This window comes from Anarrhichthys ocellatus, unplaced genomic scaffold (genome assembly GCF_004355925.1).
Source record: "Anarrhichthys ocellatus isolate YVR2014 unplaced genomic scaffold, GSC_Weel_1.0 scaffold1, whole genome shotgun sequence".
Lineage (NCBI taxonomy): Eukaryota > Metazoa > Chordata > Actinopteri > Perciformes > Anarhichadidae > Anarrhichthys > Anarrhichthys ocellatus.
In genome coordinates, this window is record NW_022280031.1 from 6,680,060 (window position 1) to 6,698,921 (window position 18,862).

Sequence of the window (18,862 nt, forward strand, 5' to 3'; positions counted from 1 at the left end):
GGTTAGCTTCTATGATCAAAATAATTCTGCTTGCTAAACCAAATTAATAAATGAACATTTATGTTTGGTAATACATTTATGACTGAAGTGGGAGAATATTTATAGCTGTATGATTTAGTGTGTGGATTATAGCAGCCATTCTCAACCAATGGGCTCGTCAGAGCATAACGTCGTGGGCCGTGGAGATACTGTCAAATGGTTGGAATAAATCCATGGACCACCATGGGACCTTATTTCAGACAAAATGGGAATAAAAAGAGATTTCTTCTCATCCCCTTTACTTTCAAATGTTCTTCTTAGAGTCTTGCATTTGTTAGCATCAAATAAATTCCAGGGAACACAAAGAAATGTCAAAATGCTCTTGCTATCATTAACATTAAGTTACCTTTAATGTAAAATGATGCCATACAAATGGGTTGCCTTAAGTGTAATTACACATGGAAATGCTATACAGAATGAAGGAAGTGGAAAGAAAGAACGTAATAGTAGAGTATCTTGGCAATGCACTAAGGCCAGGACTGTGAGCGCCAAAGTAATCTGCACATATGTGGAGTACTAAATGACAGTGAAACACTTTAATCCATATTTCCTGACCGACAGATTCAACTTTTTAGATATTATGGATGCCCCTCAAAAATAGGGGGAGGGAGTAGTCATCTTAAGCATCTGTGGGTCTAAGAGGACGAGTTGGGAGCTTCAGCAGTTGGATCCACCGTATGGTGAAGCACAAGGTGGTCCCAGCCTACGGTTGTGAGGGTGTTGGAGTCACCATGGAGCCAGCACACACCTTTGACAAAGTCCTGGTGTCGCCGATCTTTGAGTCTACAGAAGAAGAATATATGATTACTATTCATTTTAATGGTAGAGGACTTTAACCTGGTGTTTAGTATTTAAGTGCAAAAACTCACATTTCTCGCAGATCAGAGTTCAAAACAACGAGTGAACAATCATCACTTACGGAGGCGAGCAAGGAAGCACTGGGAGGGGGAAAAAAATAAATGTTAAAATTTTGGAGCGCAATAAAAGAGCTTATGATACGATGCTAGAATTTATGTTTACCTATGTGTAGAAAAGGCGAGCCCATTGACTCTACGGCTGTGGGCGTTCTCTACCCGGGCCGGCTCTGTTCCCAGGAAGTCCTTCACTGTCACTCGGCCCAAGTCATCACCTAAGGCCCAATAAACATAATCAGAAACGAAGGGACTGACAATTTAATGTCTCCATCAATCAATAATCTGCTGCTGGGCCTTACCAAAAGCAATGGTGCTTCTGTGGTGGGGGTGCCAAGCTACAGTGGTAGGGGAGCAGCTGGGGGATTCCACATCTGAGACAAACACAGAGACGACGATGGAATATGCATAATCATAAAAAATAAAAAAAAAGATTGTGTCTTGACAAGATGTACTATTAGATTCCGGGAACAATAGTCGAGGCTTGTTGTATCAGACAGACAAAGAACCACCACTCGCTGATTATACACGCATCTGTCATTAACAACATTAATTCCAGCACTTTCCTGCAGAAATGTCTGGACCTGGTTGTTTAGAATGAGACATGTTGCTCACCTATTCTTGAGGCTGGTTTGTTTGGCTTTCTCCTGTCCCACATCAGCACACGGCCATCCTGTTAGATAGAGGACAACAGGTTGAGTTTGATGAAGACAAGTATAGTTTTACAGTTCTTTGTCTGCTCTTTATGACTTATGGATAGCATTTATTGTAGCTTTCTTGTGTTGCATGAAAAGAGGTTCATCCTTATTAATATGCACATTTATGCTGCAAGTTGCTCCGAAATGTAGTTCAGGCAGTTACCGAGTTGTTAAATGTTGTGTTTTTAAACTATGCATAACAACTGTTATTCTGTGCCTTACTTGACCACAGGAGATGAAGAGAGACTCATCTGTAGGACTGCAAGCAACACAGCTGACTGGCTGCGTGTGCGCTGGAGGAAGAAACAAAGTTAAGAGACATATTGTCAGTTATGTTTTTTACCATCTTTACCAAGATTTAGACTCTGTGACAAATGAAGTGAAACCTTTAAACTGAATATAATTTGATTGAAGAACAACACTTTCTCTTACTACCATCTAGATATTCTGAGAGCAGTTGTGAGATGTTCCCTCACCATTGTAGGTAGTGACAGCAGTCTCCTGACTGAGATCCCAGACTTTAATTCTGTTGTGAAGAAAGTGCATTTTGATGAGAAAAGGTGTGAAAAAAAGTGACAACCAAAATCACAACGCCTAAGTTTAACACATAATCGATCAACATGCTTCTGTTCTGCAACCGCGCATGTATATGTGAAGAACGGTGTCTCACCGACAGTCCATGCTGCCAGTGACGGCACTGTTTGCTCCAGCAACTGGGCTCACTGTGGTGACAATGTGGTCGTGCTCATGTTTAGTGAAACGATTCACCAGTAGACGTTCATCCTCTGCCAGATCCCAGAGCTCCAAGGCACCTGCACAGAAACCAGTCAAACAAAAATGACATTTAACATGCAGGTCTCAAGACCAGTGGTTTGATTCATAATGAATCTGCTTCTTACCCGAGTCTGACGCAACAAGAATACCCTTTTCTGATACCCATTTGGCATCTGTGACTCCGGACTCAGTCTGCACACCAGCTTTGCAGAGTTCCTCATCGGGGGCCTGCTTAGAGTCACTGTAGATCCAAAGTGATCCCTGCCAGCTCCTGCCAGTGAGGCTGGAGGCACCGAGCAGCAGAGTACCATCTGTGAACAAGACAATAAACCAACGTTTAAAACAGCTATATTTAAAAAAAGAAATGCAATTTCTTTGTTCAACAACTAGCCACCTGCAACACACTAGAGAAACCCACTAAGCTGGGCTGCTATGCTCGTGCACAACATTTATAAATATAGATCTTTTTTTTATTTAACATATTGACGGATTGTATATACGCCAAATGACCAGAGGACCCTTGCACATCAGTGAATAGACTCAGACGTATACTAACTAACTAGCGGTACCACGTGTCTACCTGTGTAACCTCCAGCTAGCTTGCTTTGTGTGACCTACCTGCTCTGTATTGCGCCGCGCTGAGATGCTTCTCCATGCATGCGGGAGCATTAGGGGGTACGTTCCACCGGTTCTCCTTGATCATGCTAGTATCCACCGCACTTTTCATTTAGACTTAACGTACGTGATCAATGGCTACAGATGAACTTTTCCAAACAACTTTAGCGTGATTCTTACGTTAGCTAGCTAGCTGTTACTGGCCGCCTGCAGAGACACCGCAGCATTCGTCTTTGGTTTATTTGGGAAAGAAAGCTAACACGTTAGCTAAAGTTGTCTTTTCAAGAATGAATGAACGAGTGAACAGCATCACATGGGGCATGGAGGGGGCCGATGTGAACAGACACTTCCTGCTCCGGGTCTCTTGTTCTTCTTCGTCTGCTGCTACGTCTCCTTCTTCTTCGTTTTTTAGGCGGATTGCAAAACCAGCTTTTAGGTGCATACCGCCAACAACCACAGCGGAGTGTGTAGAACATGATCAGTTTACATTAAACTGTAAAATATACATCGATTATTCTATTAAACAATCCTGTGTCCTAGATGGCGCATTGCTTAACACTTCTGGAGTTAACGAGGCTATTTAATTGATGTGATTTATTGAATTTGATTATATCATAAACAACATACACATGATACTCTTGTGCAGCTGTTTGCAAAAAAAGGAAATAAAAAACACAGATTAATAGAAAATATCTAAACATCACATAAAATTAAGTAAATATAAATAAATATTACTTCTACTGGATAATCTTTGACATAGTTTACGTGGGCCTGGCCGAGATTAAATCTCTTCCAAACCTACCAAGAAAAAATAAGACTCTGTCCTGTCTATTTAGAAATATGCTCTGTAGGTCAGTAAATTGTGGTCTCGTTATTCGTTTTTTATTTGAACATCTATATACTTAATGTTTATTGCAGTGCCGCTCACCGGTCTTCACCATTGACTTTATATTATATATAGACTTCATAATTGGTCTTCACCAAGAAACAAGACACGTCTTCAAAAACAGAGTTGTATCTTGAGGCCTGCTGAGGCTAAATGTCTTTGGCCAATTCCAGTGGCTTGTTCTCCTCAGCCTGCTTTACATGAATGCATCAAAGGCACGTTTATTATGATAGGAACATCAGACAGCATCAACCTTGTTTCAAACACCTCTGTAAATATAATTTCCAATTAACCATATGAATGTCACCCAATAACTCATCAACTCGTCCTCTCAACATAGTAAGTTATATGTCTTGTTATACAAATTGAATGACACTGAGATTGAGGATGTTAGATGGCACTACAGTTAATTATTATGTTGCCTGTTTATTGTGATGTTCTGACAGGCTATTATTTCGTCCTCTGATAAAATTGGTCATCTCTCAAAAATGTGGTCTGATCACATTGTAGGAGTGGCAATTGTCAATCCTTTTCAAGGGTTTGCATGAAAGAGTTAAAAGATAATTCCTCTCATTGTTTGTGAACCCACAAGCAGGACATCTACAAAACATACCACAGTACCACATTTTGAAAAGAGATCTGTAAATGTAGCAAGTATCTTAGTAATACAATAAAGTTACCAATAGGCTACTTGAATTAAAAATCTGACATTCAGAATATCAGGAGTTCACGAGATTTGTTTTAAAACTTTAAGGAGTGAAAAGGTCTTGTTCAAATCATACATGGAAACAACTGAAAGCGGCTACAATGAGCCAGTGGGGATTATAACATGATTCATGTCAGTGACATTTAAGTATTGCACTTAAATGTAGGCTAGAACTAGAAGGCTGAAGCGGTTTGTTCAGTCGCAGAGGTTTAATGGCGAGTTGTAAAGTTGAACTCAATTAACTGTGAACAGGAAGTCTGATGCGCTCATTGCGCAATAAGCAACGTCGTAACTCACACGTTTAGTTTTTTTTAAATTGTGCCCCACGGTTTCTAAATTCTCAAGCGGTCACTGTTATGCGACCTGCATATCAACCTATACCAACATTAAACAGAGAAAAGGGGAAATAATCATCACCATCTTGTAAAACCATAATATAACACACTAATACGAGTCCGTACACGCTTTTATTCTGAAGGTGAACAAACGGAAGTGGCAGTTAATTTGCTGCTACCTTCACACTTCTGTTTCTCGGTCTAAAATCGATAAGTGATTGGCTTTTCTTGATTATTAAAGATTTTTGGAAGTCTACTAACGGGCTCCCAGAAGGTAAGTTCACAACTATTTTCCAGGGGTTGAACTAAAAATATGTTCCATCATGTGTCGTAGCCTCACTTAACGTTAGCTTTGTAACGTTAGACGTTGGTACAGTGGTGCCTTTGTCTCGTCTCTAACTAGCGTTAGATGATGTTGAAGGCTAACCGTGAAGTGTAGCTAACTGTTAGCTCATCTGTGGTCAGTACCTGTCCGCACTTGATTGACAGGTAGGTGGACAGCTGCCGGTTTGTGTGCTAGCTTACTGCTGACGTGTGCACACTGGACGGCAGTCTGTACGCAGCTGGAGGACATTAGGCAGAGCGGTTAACGTTGAAACCCTCAGACAGACAGCATTATAGGTGTCCGTTGATAAATGTCATTCTAGGTGATAATAATGAGCTGGAGTGGTTGTCACCTTTTTACAATCGGACTATAAAGCGCATTAAACCTTGAAGGAGATCGGAGGGCCTGTTGACAAAACACCTTTGAAATGCTTATTTTTGATTTGAGAATTTATCCAAATTTAAAACTCAGGAGCAGTTGTCTCAAGTACAAGATTTAATTAGGGGTCAAGGTTAATTTGGGGTGCCATGAAATTACTCATCACGGATGACATGTGGCCGTGCTTCCAACACACAGAATGTAAGCATTTATAAGGTATATTCTGTGACTTCAACAAAATAATAATAATAATAATAAACTGTAACCCAAATATTCTTACATTTTCATTTAATTAATACCATCTTGACAATTTGCTTCATGTTTCGTCAGAGGCACCCCTCCATCTCCCCCCTTTTTTAAAGAACAAAATGTAAAAGTGAAGCTGTAGAACATAAACGAGTCAATGAAAGCAAAATGAAAATTTTAACCAAAGTGCAAATCATGAAATAGATGACGACTGAGTCCTATTTAGGGGATTCAGTTTCAGGGTCCTGGTATGTGCATGCTGGTTTACGCTCACACAGCTCTGTTGTAGTGCTACACGTGAATAGAACGGTTGTGTCACCAGTAAGGCTTTTCCTGCCACAACAGATCAAAATGTGTCGAGTTAAACATCTGCTCAGTCCTTCAGTATTGGTAATCATAGCTTCTCATTCACAGCAGCAGTGCGTTGCATTTGATAGGAGAGGGGTGTGTCATGAAGGGGAAGGGGCCATTGTAAATTTGATGTTTAGTCTGTTTTATAATGTAGAAAATAGCAAACAATATCAGGATGACCACACCATATTACAGTATATCCAGTGTCCCTCATCATTGAGATTATTCATTCAGTCTGCATAGTGTACACATTGTTTAGATACTGTAATGTTTATAGCTCTTGTCTGCATGCAGTGACACTTGTTACTTTAATGGTTCTTTACCACAGGGGTCGTCATGGCCTTGAAAAGGAGAAGGGCGACGTCCCCCTCTAGCAGTGTGAGTGGAGGAGATTTTGACGATAGCCAGACTTCATCGTTAGTGTCTTCAATTGGGAGAAAGAGGAGAAGGACCTCAAACATTCCAACTGTGGATCCTGTAATTTTTTACAAATTTCAGTTTCAGTCTTTCTTTGAACACACTTGTCAGAATTTATGCTGATTAACTGGTTGGCATGGGAAAGGAGACAGATATGTTTCAATGTTTCATCCTTTGACTTGCAGATCGCTGTGTGTCATGAATTGTATAATACAATCAGAGATTACAAGGATGATCAGGGCAGGATGTTGTGTGAGCTGTTCATCAGAGCCCCCAAACGAAGGTAAGGAAAGGGATGAGAGGTCATTGGATATGTGCACATGATTACACCCTGGAATTCCTTAAATATCAATTGAGGTATTTAACACAAACATTAGATGCAGAACAATTACAAGACCCCTTTTCTTACAGGAATCAACCGGATTATTATCATGTGGTGTCTCAGCCTATTGACATGATGAAGATCCAGCAGAAATTAAAGATGGAGGAGTATGATGATGTTGAACAACTCACTAGTGACTTTCAACTGTTATTCAACAATGCAAAAACATATTACAAGGTTAAAAAAAACAAAAAACTAATTTATTATAAGATACAAATTATTTACAACTGTGTCCGCAGTAAATGACATTCTGATATTTACCAACATGAATATGAATTGCTTGTATCTGTCTAGTCTGACAGTCCTGAGTACAGAGCAGCCTGTAAACTTTGGGATCTTTACCTGCGAACCAAAAATGAATTTGTTCAGCGAGGCGATTATGACGACGATGACGAAGAAGGGTACGATGCACACGACAACCCCGGAGGGTCGACTGAGGATGAGGTGACACTCACTCACATTACTGATAACACAGATTTATTATGACTCTTCATTCAATACACACCGCTAACATAAATTCATCTGTAGGTTAGAATCAAAGGGCCTCGTGCAAGAACCACTTGTACAAACAGATTTGTTCTTAAATGGCTAGAACTTGCCGTATTTACCAATTTTCTCGTATCGAGTTTTTCACTAATGGATTGTACATTTCATTACTTTGAAGCAATTCTGCGTTAGAAAATCATATATAAATTGCACTTCATAATTATGATGACATTATCCCGTTTGACTCTGCAAATCAAATTATAATATAATTCAAAATTGGCTATTGGTGCCATTATAAAACACTACAATATGACTATGAACACCTAAAGCTGCAAAACAATTCAATGATGCACTAAGTGATGGTTCATTTGTCTCTAAGGGTGATGTAGAACTTCCTTACCTAAACCGTGTGCTCCCTTGTGTATGACAGAGTGCACCTACCTGCTTGAAAGAAGTCCTCGAGCAGCTCCTTGATGCCGTGGTCTCTTACACTGAGCCCACTGGCCGTCTGGTCAGCGAGCTGTTTCAGAAGCTTCCATCCAAAATGGTACAAGCACCTTTCAGTAGGACTTTAGTTATTATCAGTAAAATTAGGGATTTGGCTTTGATGTGTAGTTTGCCTTTTTCTTTTAGCAATACCCGGATTATTACGCCATCATCAAGGAACCAATAGATCTGAAAATCGTTGCTCAAAAGATTCAGGTATGCTATTACACCTCCTGCATTAAATATGCACTATAATATTAAAAAATATATATTTATGTCCAATAAATGTGTTTGCCTTCTAGTTGAGCCACTACAGGAGTGTTAGTGCCATGGCTAAAGATGTAGATTTGCTGGTCAAGAATGCCAAAACTTACAATGAGCCTGGATCGCAAGTGTTTAAGGTGAGCGTGTCAATGAGAATATGACGCATATTAAAATACCGTTAGCAGTGTTGTGACATGCAGACCAAATGACCTGCTCGTGTGTTACAGGATGCAAACACCATCAAAAAGATTTTTGCACAAAAGAAGTCTGAGATGGAACACGGAGAACCAATCAAGTCCAGCATTCGTATTAGGTAAATAGGAGACAACACTGGAATCAAATCGTGTTAGCTTTTGCTTTTAACTCTGTCGCCCTTGCTCTGTCTTTCTCTGTCAGGAATAGAAGGTCTGCCCAGGGAGACCGCCTCTCAGCTATCACCATGGCTCTTCAGTACGAAAGTGACGAGGAAGGCATTCTCTCGGGTACATCTTTACGTCATTGGCTTTGGTGCCTTGTACAATATATTGTTGTAATTGATGGGTGTGTCATTATTTAGTATCTTCTCCTGTGTTTGTCAGGTTCTGTCCACTATGATGAGGGTGAGTCTGAAGCAGAGAGTATGACCTCTAACATGGACATGAGTAATCCCATCTTTCAGCTGTTTGAGGCTGTGCGAGGTGCCAGGAACAGCCAGGGCCAGTTGATCTCTGAGCCTTTCCTGCAGCTGCCCTCCAGGAAGGACTACCCCGACTACTACCACCAGATCAGTCAACCCCTCTGCCTCCTTCAGATCAAGTATGTCAGAGCTAGTACTGATCTGATGTCTTTGCAACAACATTAAAATATAGCTTCATTTTTTTTTCCCACCCTGAGTGATGTCACCACCTGAATTCAACACAGATTTGAAATGTTGTGACAATTTATTGTACGTTAAAGTGGATTGTTTTTAGATCCCTTTTGAAAGTTAATTAAAAGTGCTCGTTGGTGAAAAATAGCTTCTTAGAAAGTAAAGCATTCAGTATTGATTTGAGGGATTTATACCAATTTAAGGTTAATATTTTCAAGTAGTTTTAAATTAATTAGCATAAAAAGCATGTTTTACTGTCACGTGTAATATGTTGGCATAGTTTGCATGTTATACAGATCTACTGTATATACATACAGTAGATCTGTTTATCTATCAAGTGAATTTTAGGTTACCGTAAAAAGTTTTAGAAATGTTAATTAGGTATTTTTGATCAGTGTTTTAATAGATGCTGTGAATTCAGTGTCGGATAACAAATCTACCAGAAAAATGTAATATGTCCTACAACAAGTGATTTCCATTTATTGTAATGGAAAAGTTTAATGGCAATAATACAGACATTTGTCTTTTTATACAACCTTTCCAAGCAGAAATCCCTCTGAATCAACAAACACTACTTGGGTTTACACCCACACAGTTGCTAATCCATGTTTCATCATCAATTTGTTTTTATTTTGTTTCACCAACATTCTCTCTTTTTATTTTCTACCCCTACGGCATCACACACTCACTATACAGAACAGTATTTTCTGTGCCCTCCTTTCCAAATGTGAGAGCCCGTAATTCCCCACAGGAACAAGATGAAGAACAACGAATATGAGAGTGTTGAGCACATTGACTCTGATCTGATGCGGATGTTTGAGAATGCCAAACGCTACAATGTTCCTCACTCGTCCATCTACAAACGTGCACTCAAACTCCAACACATTCAGCAGGTCAGTCCCAACTTACACTTTTTGCCAGCTTTGGGGTATTTTAAGAGGCATTGTAGCGATGAGATGTATGTTACCTGTTCTCTCTGTAGATGAAGAGAAAGGAGCTGTTACAGAGAGATGATGACGATGGAGACAGCATGCTCTCCTCTGCCACGTCTGACACCAGCAGCACAAAAAGAAAAAGGTTTGCACTTTTACTTACTCCATTCTCTGAAGCTTCTTGTTTAATTGTGCGTGAAAGTAGAGCGACAGTTGATCTGCATTTGGTTTCCAGTCACAAGAAGAATACAAAGAAAAACCGAATGAAAGCTCTCTTCGCTGCTGTGGCTGAGGCGCGAGAAGCTGGTACTGGTCGGAGGCTGTGTGACCTCTTTATGGTCAAGCCCTCGAAGAAGGACTATCCAGACTACTACAAGGTCATCCTGGAACCAATGGACCTCAGGACCGTTGAGCAAAACATCCGCTCAGACAAGTACATGACCGAAGATGCAATGGTGGAGGAAATGAAGCTGATGTTCCGCAATGCTCGACACTACAATGAAGAAGGCTCCCAGGTAAGATCTGTTTGGTATTTCTAATTAACTGTGAGTCTAATTTAGCCTGAGGAAAATGTTTTTTTCTGGTAACCAGGAGCTTTTCCATGACAAACTTCTTTGTGTTCAAGGTGTACAACGATGCTGACATTCTAGAGAAGATCATGAAAGACAGACGCAAGGATCTTGGGCCAGCGATGGATGATGATGACACATTGTCCCCAAAGTTGAAAATAAGTACTTAACTTTAACAGTACCTTGTCAGTACAATGAATTAAAGCTAAATGTGTGTGAGTTGGTTATCGTTAACACACACATACACTTTATTTGATTGCAGGAAAGAACAGCATTACGCTGAAGAAGTCAAAGTACTTAACACCCTTACAGCAGAAGCTGAATGAGCTTTATGAGGCCGTCAAGAACTTCACAGATAAACGGGGTCGTCGCCTCAGCACTATCTTCCTGCGGCTGCCTTCTCGTGCCGAGCTTCCTGACTACTACATTGCCATCAAGAAACCTGTGGACATGGAGAAGATCAAGAGCCACATGTTGTCTAACAAGTACCAGGATGTTGACGCGCTGGTGGAGGACTTGGTGCTCATGTTCAACAATGCCTGTACTTACAACGAGCCCGAGTCTCTGATATACCGCGACGCCCTCATGCTGCACAGGGTGCTGTTAGAGACGAGGCGTGACCTGGAGGGAGGAGATGATGCCCACGTACCTGATGTGCCCCGCCTCATCCAGGAACTAATCCGCAGCCTCTTTGTCTCCGTGCTCGGCCACCAAGACGACGAGGGCCGCTGCTACAGTGATTCACTCGCTGAGATTCCCGCGCTAGATCCCTCAAATCCTGAGAAGCCACCACTCAACTTTGAGATTATTAGGACTAATGTAGATCGAGGGTGTTATAAGAGGCTGGATGTGTTTCAGGACCACATGTTTGAAGTGCTGGAAAAGGCTAGACGGCTGAATAGGTGAGGTGCTGTTGAACATCCTGTACAAAATCAGTCGTCTAATCACCGTTTTTTCGTTGATGTTGAAGGATTATTGTATTAAAGAAAGCTAAAGTTGTGTCGCACAATATGTCTATTACAGGAGTGATTCTGAGATCTTTGAAGATGCTGTGGAACTGCAGCAGTTCTTCATCCGAATCAGAGACGAGCTGTGTAAGAACGGAGAGATCTTGATGTCTCCTGCTCTCAGCTACACCTCCAAACATCTGCATAGTGATGTGGAAAAGGAGAAGAAAGGGAAGCTCCCCAATGAGTTTGAGGAGGACAAAATCAAAAGGGAGGAGGAAAAAAGGGGTATTTTGATTAATATATAATAACGGTCACAGTACATAGAAGTTCTGTCATTCGTTGTCTCAGCACATACTGTGGCAATGATTCACCGAGTCACTTGTGAATTCCCAGAAGCTGAGAAGAGAGAGGACTCTGTTGGAGGATCATGGCAGTCTAACCTCCAGCGCACATACAGTCAGGACTGCAGCTTCAAAGACAGCATGTACCATGTGGGAGACTACGTATATGTGGAGCCTGCAGAGCCAAATCTCCAGCCTCATATCATCTACATCGAACGCCTTTGGCAGGACGATACTGGTCAGTCTCATTATTGCAATAATCAGACAATAATTAGTATTTTTTGTAAGAAAAGCATAATGATATTTTCTTCTGATTTGTATTAGGTACAGTTTCTTCAGTTAGCGTTCCAGTTCAGTAGAACATGCCATTTTTATTGAGAGCAGTTCTAATTCATTCAGTTTTTTTCAATAAATGCAGGTGAGAAGTGGCTGTATGGCTCCTGGTTCTACAGGCCAAATGAAACATTTCATCTCGCCACAAGGAAGTTCTTGGAGAAAGAAGTTTTTAAAAGCGACTATTACAACAAAGCTCCTGTCAGCAAGATTCTGGGCAAATGTGTGGTCATGTTTGTAAAGGTAAAGGCTGTGTTTCTCCTGTATGTTTGTTAGGTGTAGGTTCTGTTTTGAAGCATTGGCCGTTTGAATGTGTATTGAGTGTTGACCCGAACATTTATGGTGTGTGTATTTCAAGGAGTACTTCAAACTTCATCCGGAAGGCTTCAGAGCTGAGGATGTCTACGTCTGTGAATCGCGCTACTCTGCCAAGTCCAAGTCTTTCAAGAAGATCAAGTTATGGGCCATGCCCTTGAGCTCGGTTCGGTTTCTTCCCAGAGAGGTCCCCCTACCCGTCGTCCGTGTAGCATCAATGTTTGCCCCCAAACGAGAGGAGAAACCGCCAGAGATGGTGGATGAAATCAAAATGATAGATGGTAATGTAGACAAGGTAAATGCCAGTTGCTTTTTTTCCATGAGAAATTACAGAATACACATAAAATAACGCAGACTACTGTTAAGAAAACTGTTTGTGTCTCCAGGAGAGGGAGGATGTTCCAATGGAAATGACCAATGGGGAGCCAGCGTGTCAGTACTATGAGCAGCTCTGCTACAACAACCTGTGTCTGAAAGTGGGAGACTGTGTTTACATAGGCTCACATGGACTTGTGCGCCACCGAGTGGGCAGGTAGAGAACATACATTTCTTTTCAACTGACCATGGGTCACCTCCTTCCCTTCAATCGCTAACACAGGAACTCTATATTGTGTTATGGTTGGAAAATATGGAACACGGCGAGCTTGGCGTAATGGCAAAGTAATGTGGTGGTAATGTGTGTGTTTGTAAATACAAATGTCTGATTTCCAATGTACCTAATGCAGCTCTTTTATCAAAAACAGAATTGAGAAAATGTGGATGAGAGATGGAGCAGGCTACTTCTTTGGTCCAATCTTCATCCATCCGGAGGAAACCGAGCATGAGCCCACTAAGATGTTCTACAAGAAGGAAGTGTTCCTGAGCAACCTTGAGGAGACTTGTCCTATGACCTGCATCATAGGTATCCTCCTTACTGTACACGTTGAACAAATGTATAAAGTTTCATGTGTGTAGTTAATAGAAATCATTACACATTCACTGAGTCGGTCTTCTTGTTTCACAGGGAAGTGTGTGGTGTCGTCCTTCAAAGACTACCTGTCATGTCGGCCAACTGAAGTGCCTGAAGAGAACGTTCTACTCTGCGAGAGCCGCTATATCGAGAGTGAGAAGCAGATGAAGAAGTTTAAGGGTCTGAAGCGCTTTTCACTCTCTGGGAAAGTGGTGGAGGATGAAACTTACTATTTTAGGTAAAAAAAACTTTAACATACTGAATTATCTGTTAATGTTACTGTGTGGCAGCAGGAAAGGAAAGACAACAATCTTTGTTAAAGATCTACAAAAATAACTACGCACACTAATCAGAACAAGCCTTTTATCGTCCTGTGTAGGCTGCGTTACGTCCCTGGTTGTGTTTCTTCATGATTTTCTATGGGTGTTTTCCAGTTTATTGAAAGATTAGGGCCAATTTGAAAGGTGGATATATTGCACAGTTTGTTTTTCTTATTGTCTTATCCAGGAAGCTCATAGTACCCCAGAAGGAGCCATCCCCTCTGCTGGACAAGAAAATTGAGGTACTGGAGGCCAAGTTTGCTGATATGACAGATGAGGAGCTAGAGGATCTTGGGGATGATGACGGCGAGCTAGGGGACCGGTCTCGCCCTCGGATGCAATCTTCCATGTCTAGTGAAATGGATGTCATGCCTTACACTCCCCCGCAGGTCAGGGTGGAAAAGTATTCACTCACAAATGTAAATTTCCTCTGCAAAGTAACAAGCATTTATGTGACTTTGAGCATTCTCGTGAACGCTCTCCTGTGTTTTGGTTGCAGTCCACACAAAAATCCATTAAGGGCCTTTCAAAGAAGGAGGGCTCAAAGCGAAAGATCAACATGAGTGGCTACATCCTGTTCAGCAGTGAGATGCGAGCGGTCATCAAAGCCCAGCACCCGGACTTCTCCTTTGGGGAGCTGAGTCGCCTCGTTGGCACTGAGTGGAGAAACCTGGAGGGTTCCAAGAAAGCAGAATATGAAGGTGAGCAGAACTTTTTTGGATTCTAGTCTTCACCCAGTTGTGAACCACATGAAATTAAGACCTTGCGCTCGTCTTTATTGTTTTGCAGAGCGAGCAGCTAAAGTGGCAGAGCAGCAGGAGCGCGACAGGGCCCAGCATCAGACGTCCCCTAGAGCAGGTACCCCAGTAGGGGCACTGATGGGGGTGGTGCCTCCCCCAATCCCCATGGGGATGCTAAATTCCAGCATGACGCCTGCGTCAGGTAACCCCTCATAGATGCAGATGGATCCCCAGTGTACATTAGAAGGCCTACTGGAAGAAGAAGCTGAACTGCTCGATGCATTCACATTTTAAGTTTCCTAATCTCACCCATGTCCGCATGTTTGTGATGCTGCAGTGTTGTGATTTAATTGTATGTTGCATCTAACATTATTTCACTTTACTGACCTTGCTTGTTGTAGAGAATCCTTTATTCTTTACATCATGGGTGACTCCACATATTTGAATGCAGAGCTTGAAGTGTAAAAGTTGAGGATTGGGACTGAAAAGTTAATTAGCACTTAGCAGTAGTGCATGTGCACTAAATAGTTTTCATTGTGTGTTTTTCATCCATTCATATCCATCATAATGATCTGATGATTAAATAAAAACACACATATTAACTAGTGCTGGGCAAGTTGACACGTTAATTTCGCGTTAACACATTCATTAATTAACGCGACAATTACTTTATCGCGCGTTAGCGCATTTTTTTTATTTATTATAATTCTTTTTTTCTTTTTTCTTTTTTTAATTGAAAGACAAGAGACAATACATATACATAACAACAAGAGGATGACAAGAACAGTGGGATAAAAGCCAGCAAACATCCTATAGTCAGTAATTTTAGTGCACCTATATGCTGAAATTCAAGGTAAACGCATTTCAACGGCACAGATCGGGAGCGAGCAAAGGACTTTGAAAGTTAGCGGAAAGATTAACGTGAGACAACATCCGGTTTCTTCAGACGAACATCCGGTTTTCAGAATAAGATGCCAACAAAGTATGAATTATATTCACATTAAGTATAAAACATGCTACCTGCATCTCGTGAACCAAATGTTATTGCCCTTTTGTTCATATAGCAGTACTTTTAAAATAAAAGTGCGCAATACACTACTTTTGAATTCATTATTGAACTTTGCCATAACAATGCGATCGCATGGATTTTTTGCGATTAAATATTTGAATCGTTGCCCAGCACTAATAACATGTTTCTGCATGCCAAGTAGAGCAAGTAGTTGATGCATGTTTGACTGACGCATGTCGCTGTCTTGTGTTGCTGCTGTCCCTTCCTAAGAAGGTATGGTGGGTGCATATAGGTCAGCTATGATGCCCCCGTGGGGCTACGGTGAAGGCATGGTTAGTATGACTGGCATGCCACCACATCTCATGGGGGTGCCTGTCTTTCCTCAACATCTCCTGCCTGTTATGCCTGGGTTCCCTGGAATGCCGTACTTTGGTAAGAGTGCTGTCATAACCACCCCACTTGCCACGCAGTTGCTTCCTGTCTGCCAGTCTGACTTGCTGGAGGGGCTACCTGTACCAATAGGCTGAGGTCCTTAAGTTGAGGACTGGTCAGTTGAGAGCACAGAGCCTTAACTGGGGCTCGGTTATTCATCCTCCTCATTACCACTAGACTTGTAGGTAATTATGTCATGGAGAGAAAGTTGGTATCTCCAAAAAATATACCTGATGTTTTATTTTAAAAGTTCATAATTGGCCTTCCTAAGTGTTCTAATATCAATTAATATTACACGGGTTGATTTCAGTAACGGACTTTGAATTTATTTTTTGTAATATAAACCAATATTGAGTGGCGTGCTGCACTTTTTGACTGTGTCTTGATGTCCACAGGTGTTAATGGCATGGGAGGTGGAGCAGGAAGCATTCATGGATCCCAGGTAATCTATACGGCTCTGTAATCATCTGTAATCTATGTGTTCAGAGAAGGATATGAGACTCTTGGAAAACATTAAGAAATTCTTTAGGCTGTGTTCTCCATGAAGCTATTCTAATACATTTTCAGAAATGAGAGTGAAATCTAGTGTCAGTGTTTTTTGTTTTTTTTTAGCCTTTTAGCCTTGAACAGCAGGCAGAATATTTATAAAACATCCAGTCCATCATATGTGACAGTCATATGATGGACTGCAGGTGTAGCGAGTAAAAAGATATATGCCGCAGTACATCTGCTCTGCGAACCATCCGCATCCGTTACGTCTTTAATGTAGCCTAGCTGTAGGATTAGTTTGTAGCTTCAAATCCACCACACTAAACTAGTTTCTCGGTTACAGTCACACTTGCAAACAGACAAATGCACACACATGATTCCTTTAACTCTGTGTATCTCAATGACGCCTGTGTAATTAATTATTCAGTAAACAACAAACTAAATACAAGTTAATGTCCAGTTGTAAATGTCACCTTTGTTTTATAATGGCAGAGCTTCCAATGAGTCTGAAAACAAAAAAAGCTCAACAAAACAGCTTCTCTGCATTAACACGTCTGTGCACCCAGATTGTGTTACTTTTTCCACTTTGCAGTTGTTTAGCTCTTGTAGACTGTAGCACAGTGTCCCTAAAAGATGCCTGAAAGAAAACGTGACGCAGATTATTTATTTTGCTAATTAAATACCTAACTAATATGTGTCAAACTGAACAGATTAAAAAAATAAGCATTTTTAAAAATTCGTTTCACTTAGTGTTTTGAAAATCAATTGAAAAGACTAAATTACAAACTTCCCTAAAATCGTAAAGCAAAATGAAGGTCAAGGGGCCCCTTGAAGGGGTTCCAGACAGACAACATTGTAGGGCCAGCACAATGCCACCAGAATACAGACAGATTTGCTGCTAGATAGGTTGATGCGTGATCTTATGGTCTCCTTAATGGGGCACTTTACTTGTGTTGGCTGCCCCATTCCTTAAATGGTAAACCATGTACTTGAAGCCAACATGTGCAACAACTATGTGACACCTGTGAAGTTTGTCACACACACCAGTTTCAGATTGGGGCTTCATGTATCTTAAGATGTTGTTGATGAAATGCTGTATAAATTTCAATCTAAATCAGAGAAATAACAGATTTCTTATAATATTTTCATTCGATGGGACAGCAGGCTCCACCGCCGTACCCGGGCCAGATGGGACAACCTGCACACCAGCAGCCCTCCACCCCGATGTTTGTGTCCCCACCAGCCAAGTCTCAAAGGCTGCTCCACTCTGAGGCATACCTCAGATACATCGAGGGCTTAACTGCAGAGTCCTCTACCATTAGCAAGTGGGATCAAGCTCTCTCAGGTGTTTGTTTTTTATTTTTTTGAGTGATTAAGTTTACATAAAATGACAATTACACTGGCAAACATGGCTTGGGAGAGCAACAAAAAACAAAAATTGCTCTTAGGATGCAACACGCATGCATTAAAATATATTTTTTACAAACTTATAAAAGAATATCACATATTAACACAACATTCACTTATCCTAAAAGATTCTTAACAAATTAATGTAGACTGGTGAATATCCTCAGATTCAGAATTTTAATGTTTTATTTCTGCACTTTCAGTTCAAAAACAAGATGTGCGCCTCACCAAAGAGCAAGAGAGCAGACTACCATCGCACTGGCTGAAGAGTAAGGGCGCCCACAAGACGATGGCAGATGCACTTTGGCGCCTCCGTGACCTGATGCTGCGAGACACACTTAACATACGTCAGACGCACAACCTGTAACTGCTTGTATTCTGAGCCTCTGCTCCCACCGTTCCTGTGAGACAGGAAGAGGGACAAGCTCGCTAATGGTGTTCAATTTGTGTTGTCGTTTAAAAATGTGTTTGTCGTTATAAAAGCTGCTTTCTGTGTTGAAGCTGGTTTTTGTTTTACATTTCAGATATATTGTTCTAAGTGCATTATTGTCAATGGCTGTCGTTTCGTGATGAATGCCTTCATGCTTTCACAATTAAAATGTGACGAGCTCAGTTTGGCTGTCTTCATTTACCTAGTAGGACCTACTGTATATTATACATTGAATACAATACAATTACCGTTAGAGATGCATCACTTGAAGTATAGTACAATACCTGCCACTTGTAAAGAATGTTCAAATGTCTCCGATTTAATTTAAGCATCTGCTAAAAGTGAAAGTAGAAAAGACATTTCAAGTTAACTATATAGCTGCAAGACCTTTCAATATTGAATGATAATTTAAGGTAAAGTTGCTGCACTTGGTAGAGACCAAGCAAGGGGCGTGTCTTACCGCTTTCGCCTGTCATATGCGCATGCGCAGTACACCGACC

General features: G+C 41.1%; 2 protein-coding genes across 7 annotated transcripts; one reads left to right on the forward strand and one right to left on the reverse strand.

The window, feature by feature from the left end:
- Nucleotides 1–365: 365 nt before the first annotated feature.
- wdr77 (WD repeat domain 77) lies at nucleotides 366–3,425 on the reverse strand. Its single transcript, XM_031853402.1, has 10 exons — nucleotides 3,041–3,425; nucleotides 2,548–2,733; nucleotides 2,319–2,460; nucleotides 2,125–2,174; nucleotides 1,871–1,941; nucleotides 1,566–1,623; nucleotides 1,253–1,324; nucleotides 1,060–1,168; nucleotides 909–977; nucleotides 366–822 (listed from the first exon to the last, which is right to left on the reverse strand). The coding sequence occupies exons 1-10, from the start codon at nucleotides 3,147–3,149 to the stop codon at nucleotides 675–677; spliced, it is 1,014 nt and encodes a 337-aa protein (XP_031709262.1). The 5' UTR covers nucleotides 3,150–3,425; the 3' UTR covers nucleotides 366–674.
- A 1,708-nt stretch (nucleotides 3,426–5,133) lies between these two features.
- Nucleotides 5,134–18,544, forward strand: LOC116382302 (protein polybromo-1-like). 6 transcript variants are annotated; one of them, XM_031845299.1, is made up of 30 exons: nucleotides 5,134–5,238; nucleotides 6,593–6,741; nucleotides 6,867–6,964; nucleotides 7,093–7,240; nucleotides 7,358–7,507; nucleotides 7,980–8,096; nucleotides 8,183–8,251; nucleotides 8,338–8,436; nucleotides 8,527–8,612; nucleotides 8,696–8,781; nucleotides 8,878–9,094; nucleotides 9,898–10,039; nucleotides 10,129–10,223; nucleotides 10,314–10,593; nucleotides 10,704–10,809; nucleotides 10,910–11,549; nucleotides 11,671–11,882; nucleotides 11,991–12,176; nucleotides 12,357–12,514; nucleotides 12,630–12,881; nucleotides 12,973–13,118; nucleotides 13,330–13,487; nucleotides 13,590–13,773; nucleotides 14,043–14,244; nucleotides 14,355–14,556; nucleotides 14,645–14,797; nucleotides 15,878–16,036; nucleotides 16,432–16,478; nucleotides 17,690–17,870; nucleotides 18,136–18,544. In XM_031845299.1, the coding sequence occupies exons 2-30, from the start codon at nucleotides 6,601–6,603 to the stop codon at nucleotides 18,297–18,299; spliced, it is 4,878 nt and encodes a 1,625-aa protein (XP_031701159.1). In that variant the 5' UTR covers nucleotides 5,134–5,238; nucleotides 6,593–6,600; the 3' UTR covers nucleotides 18,300–18,544. The 6 variants fall into 6 exon arrangements, with proteins under 6 accessions (XP_031701159.1, XP_031701124.1, XP_031701134.1 ...); XM_031845264.1 differs by lacking the exon at nucleotides 15,878–16,036 and having other exon boundaries at nucleotides 14,043–14,274; nucleotides 14,645–14,713; nucleotides 17,687–17,870; XM_031845274.1 differs by lacking the exon at nucleotides 15,878–16,036 and having other exon boundaries at nucleotides 14,043–14,274; nucleotides 14,645–14,713.
- The last annotated feature ends 318 nt before the right edge of the window (nucleotides 18,545–18,862 follow it).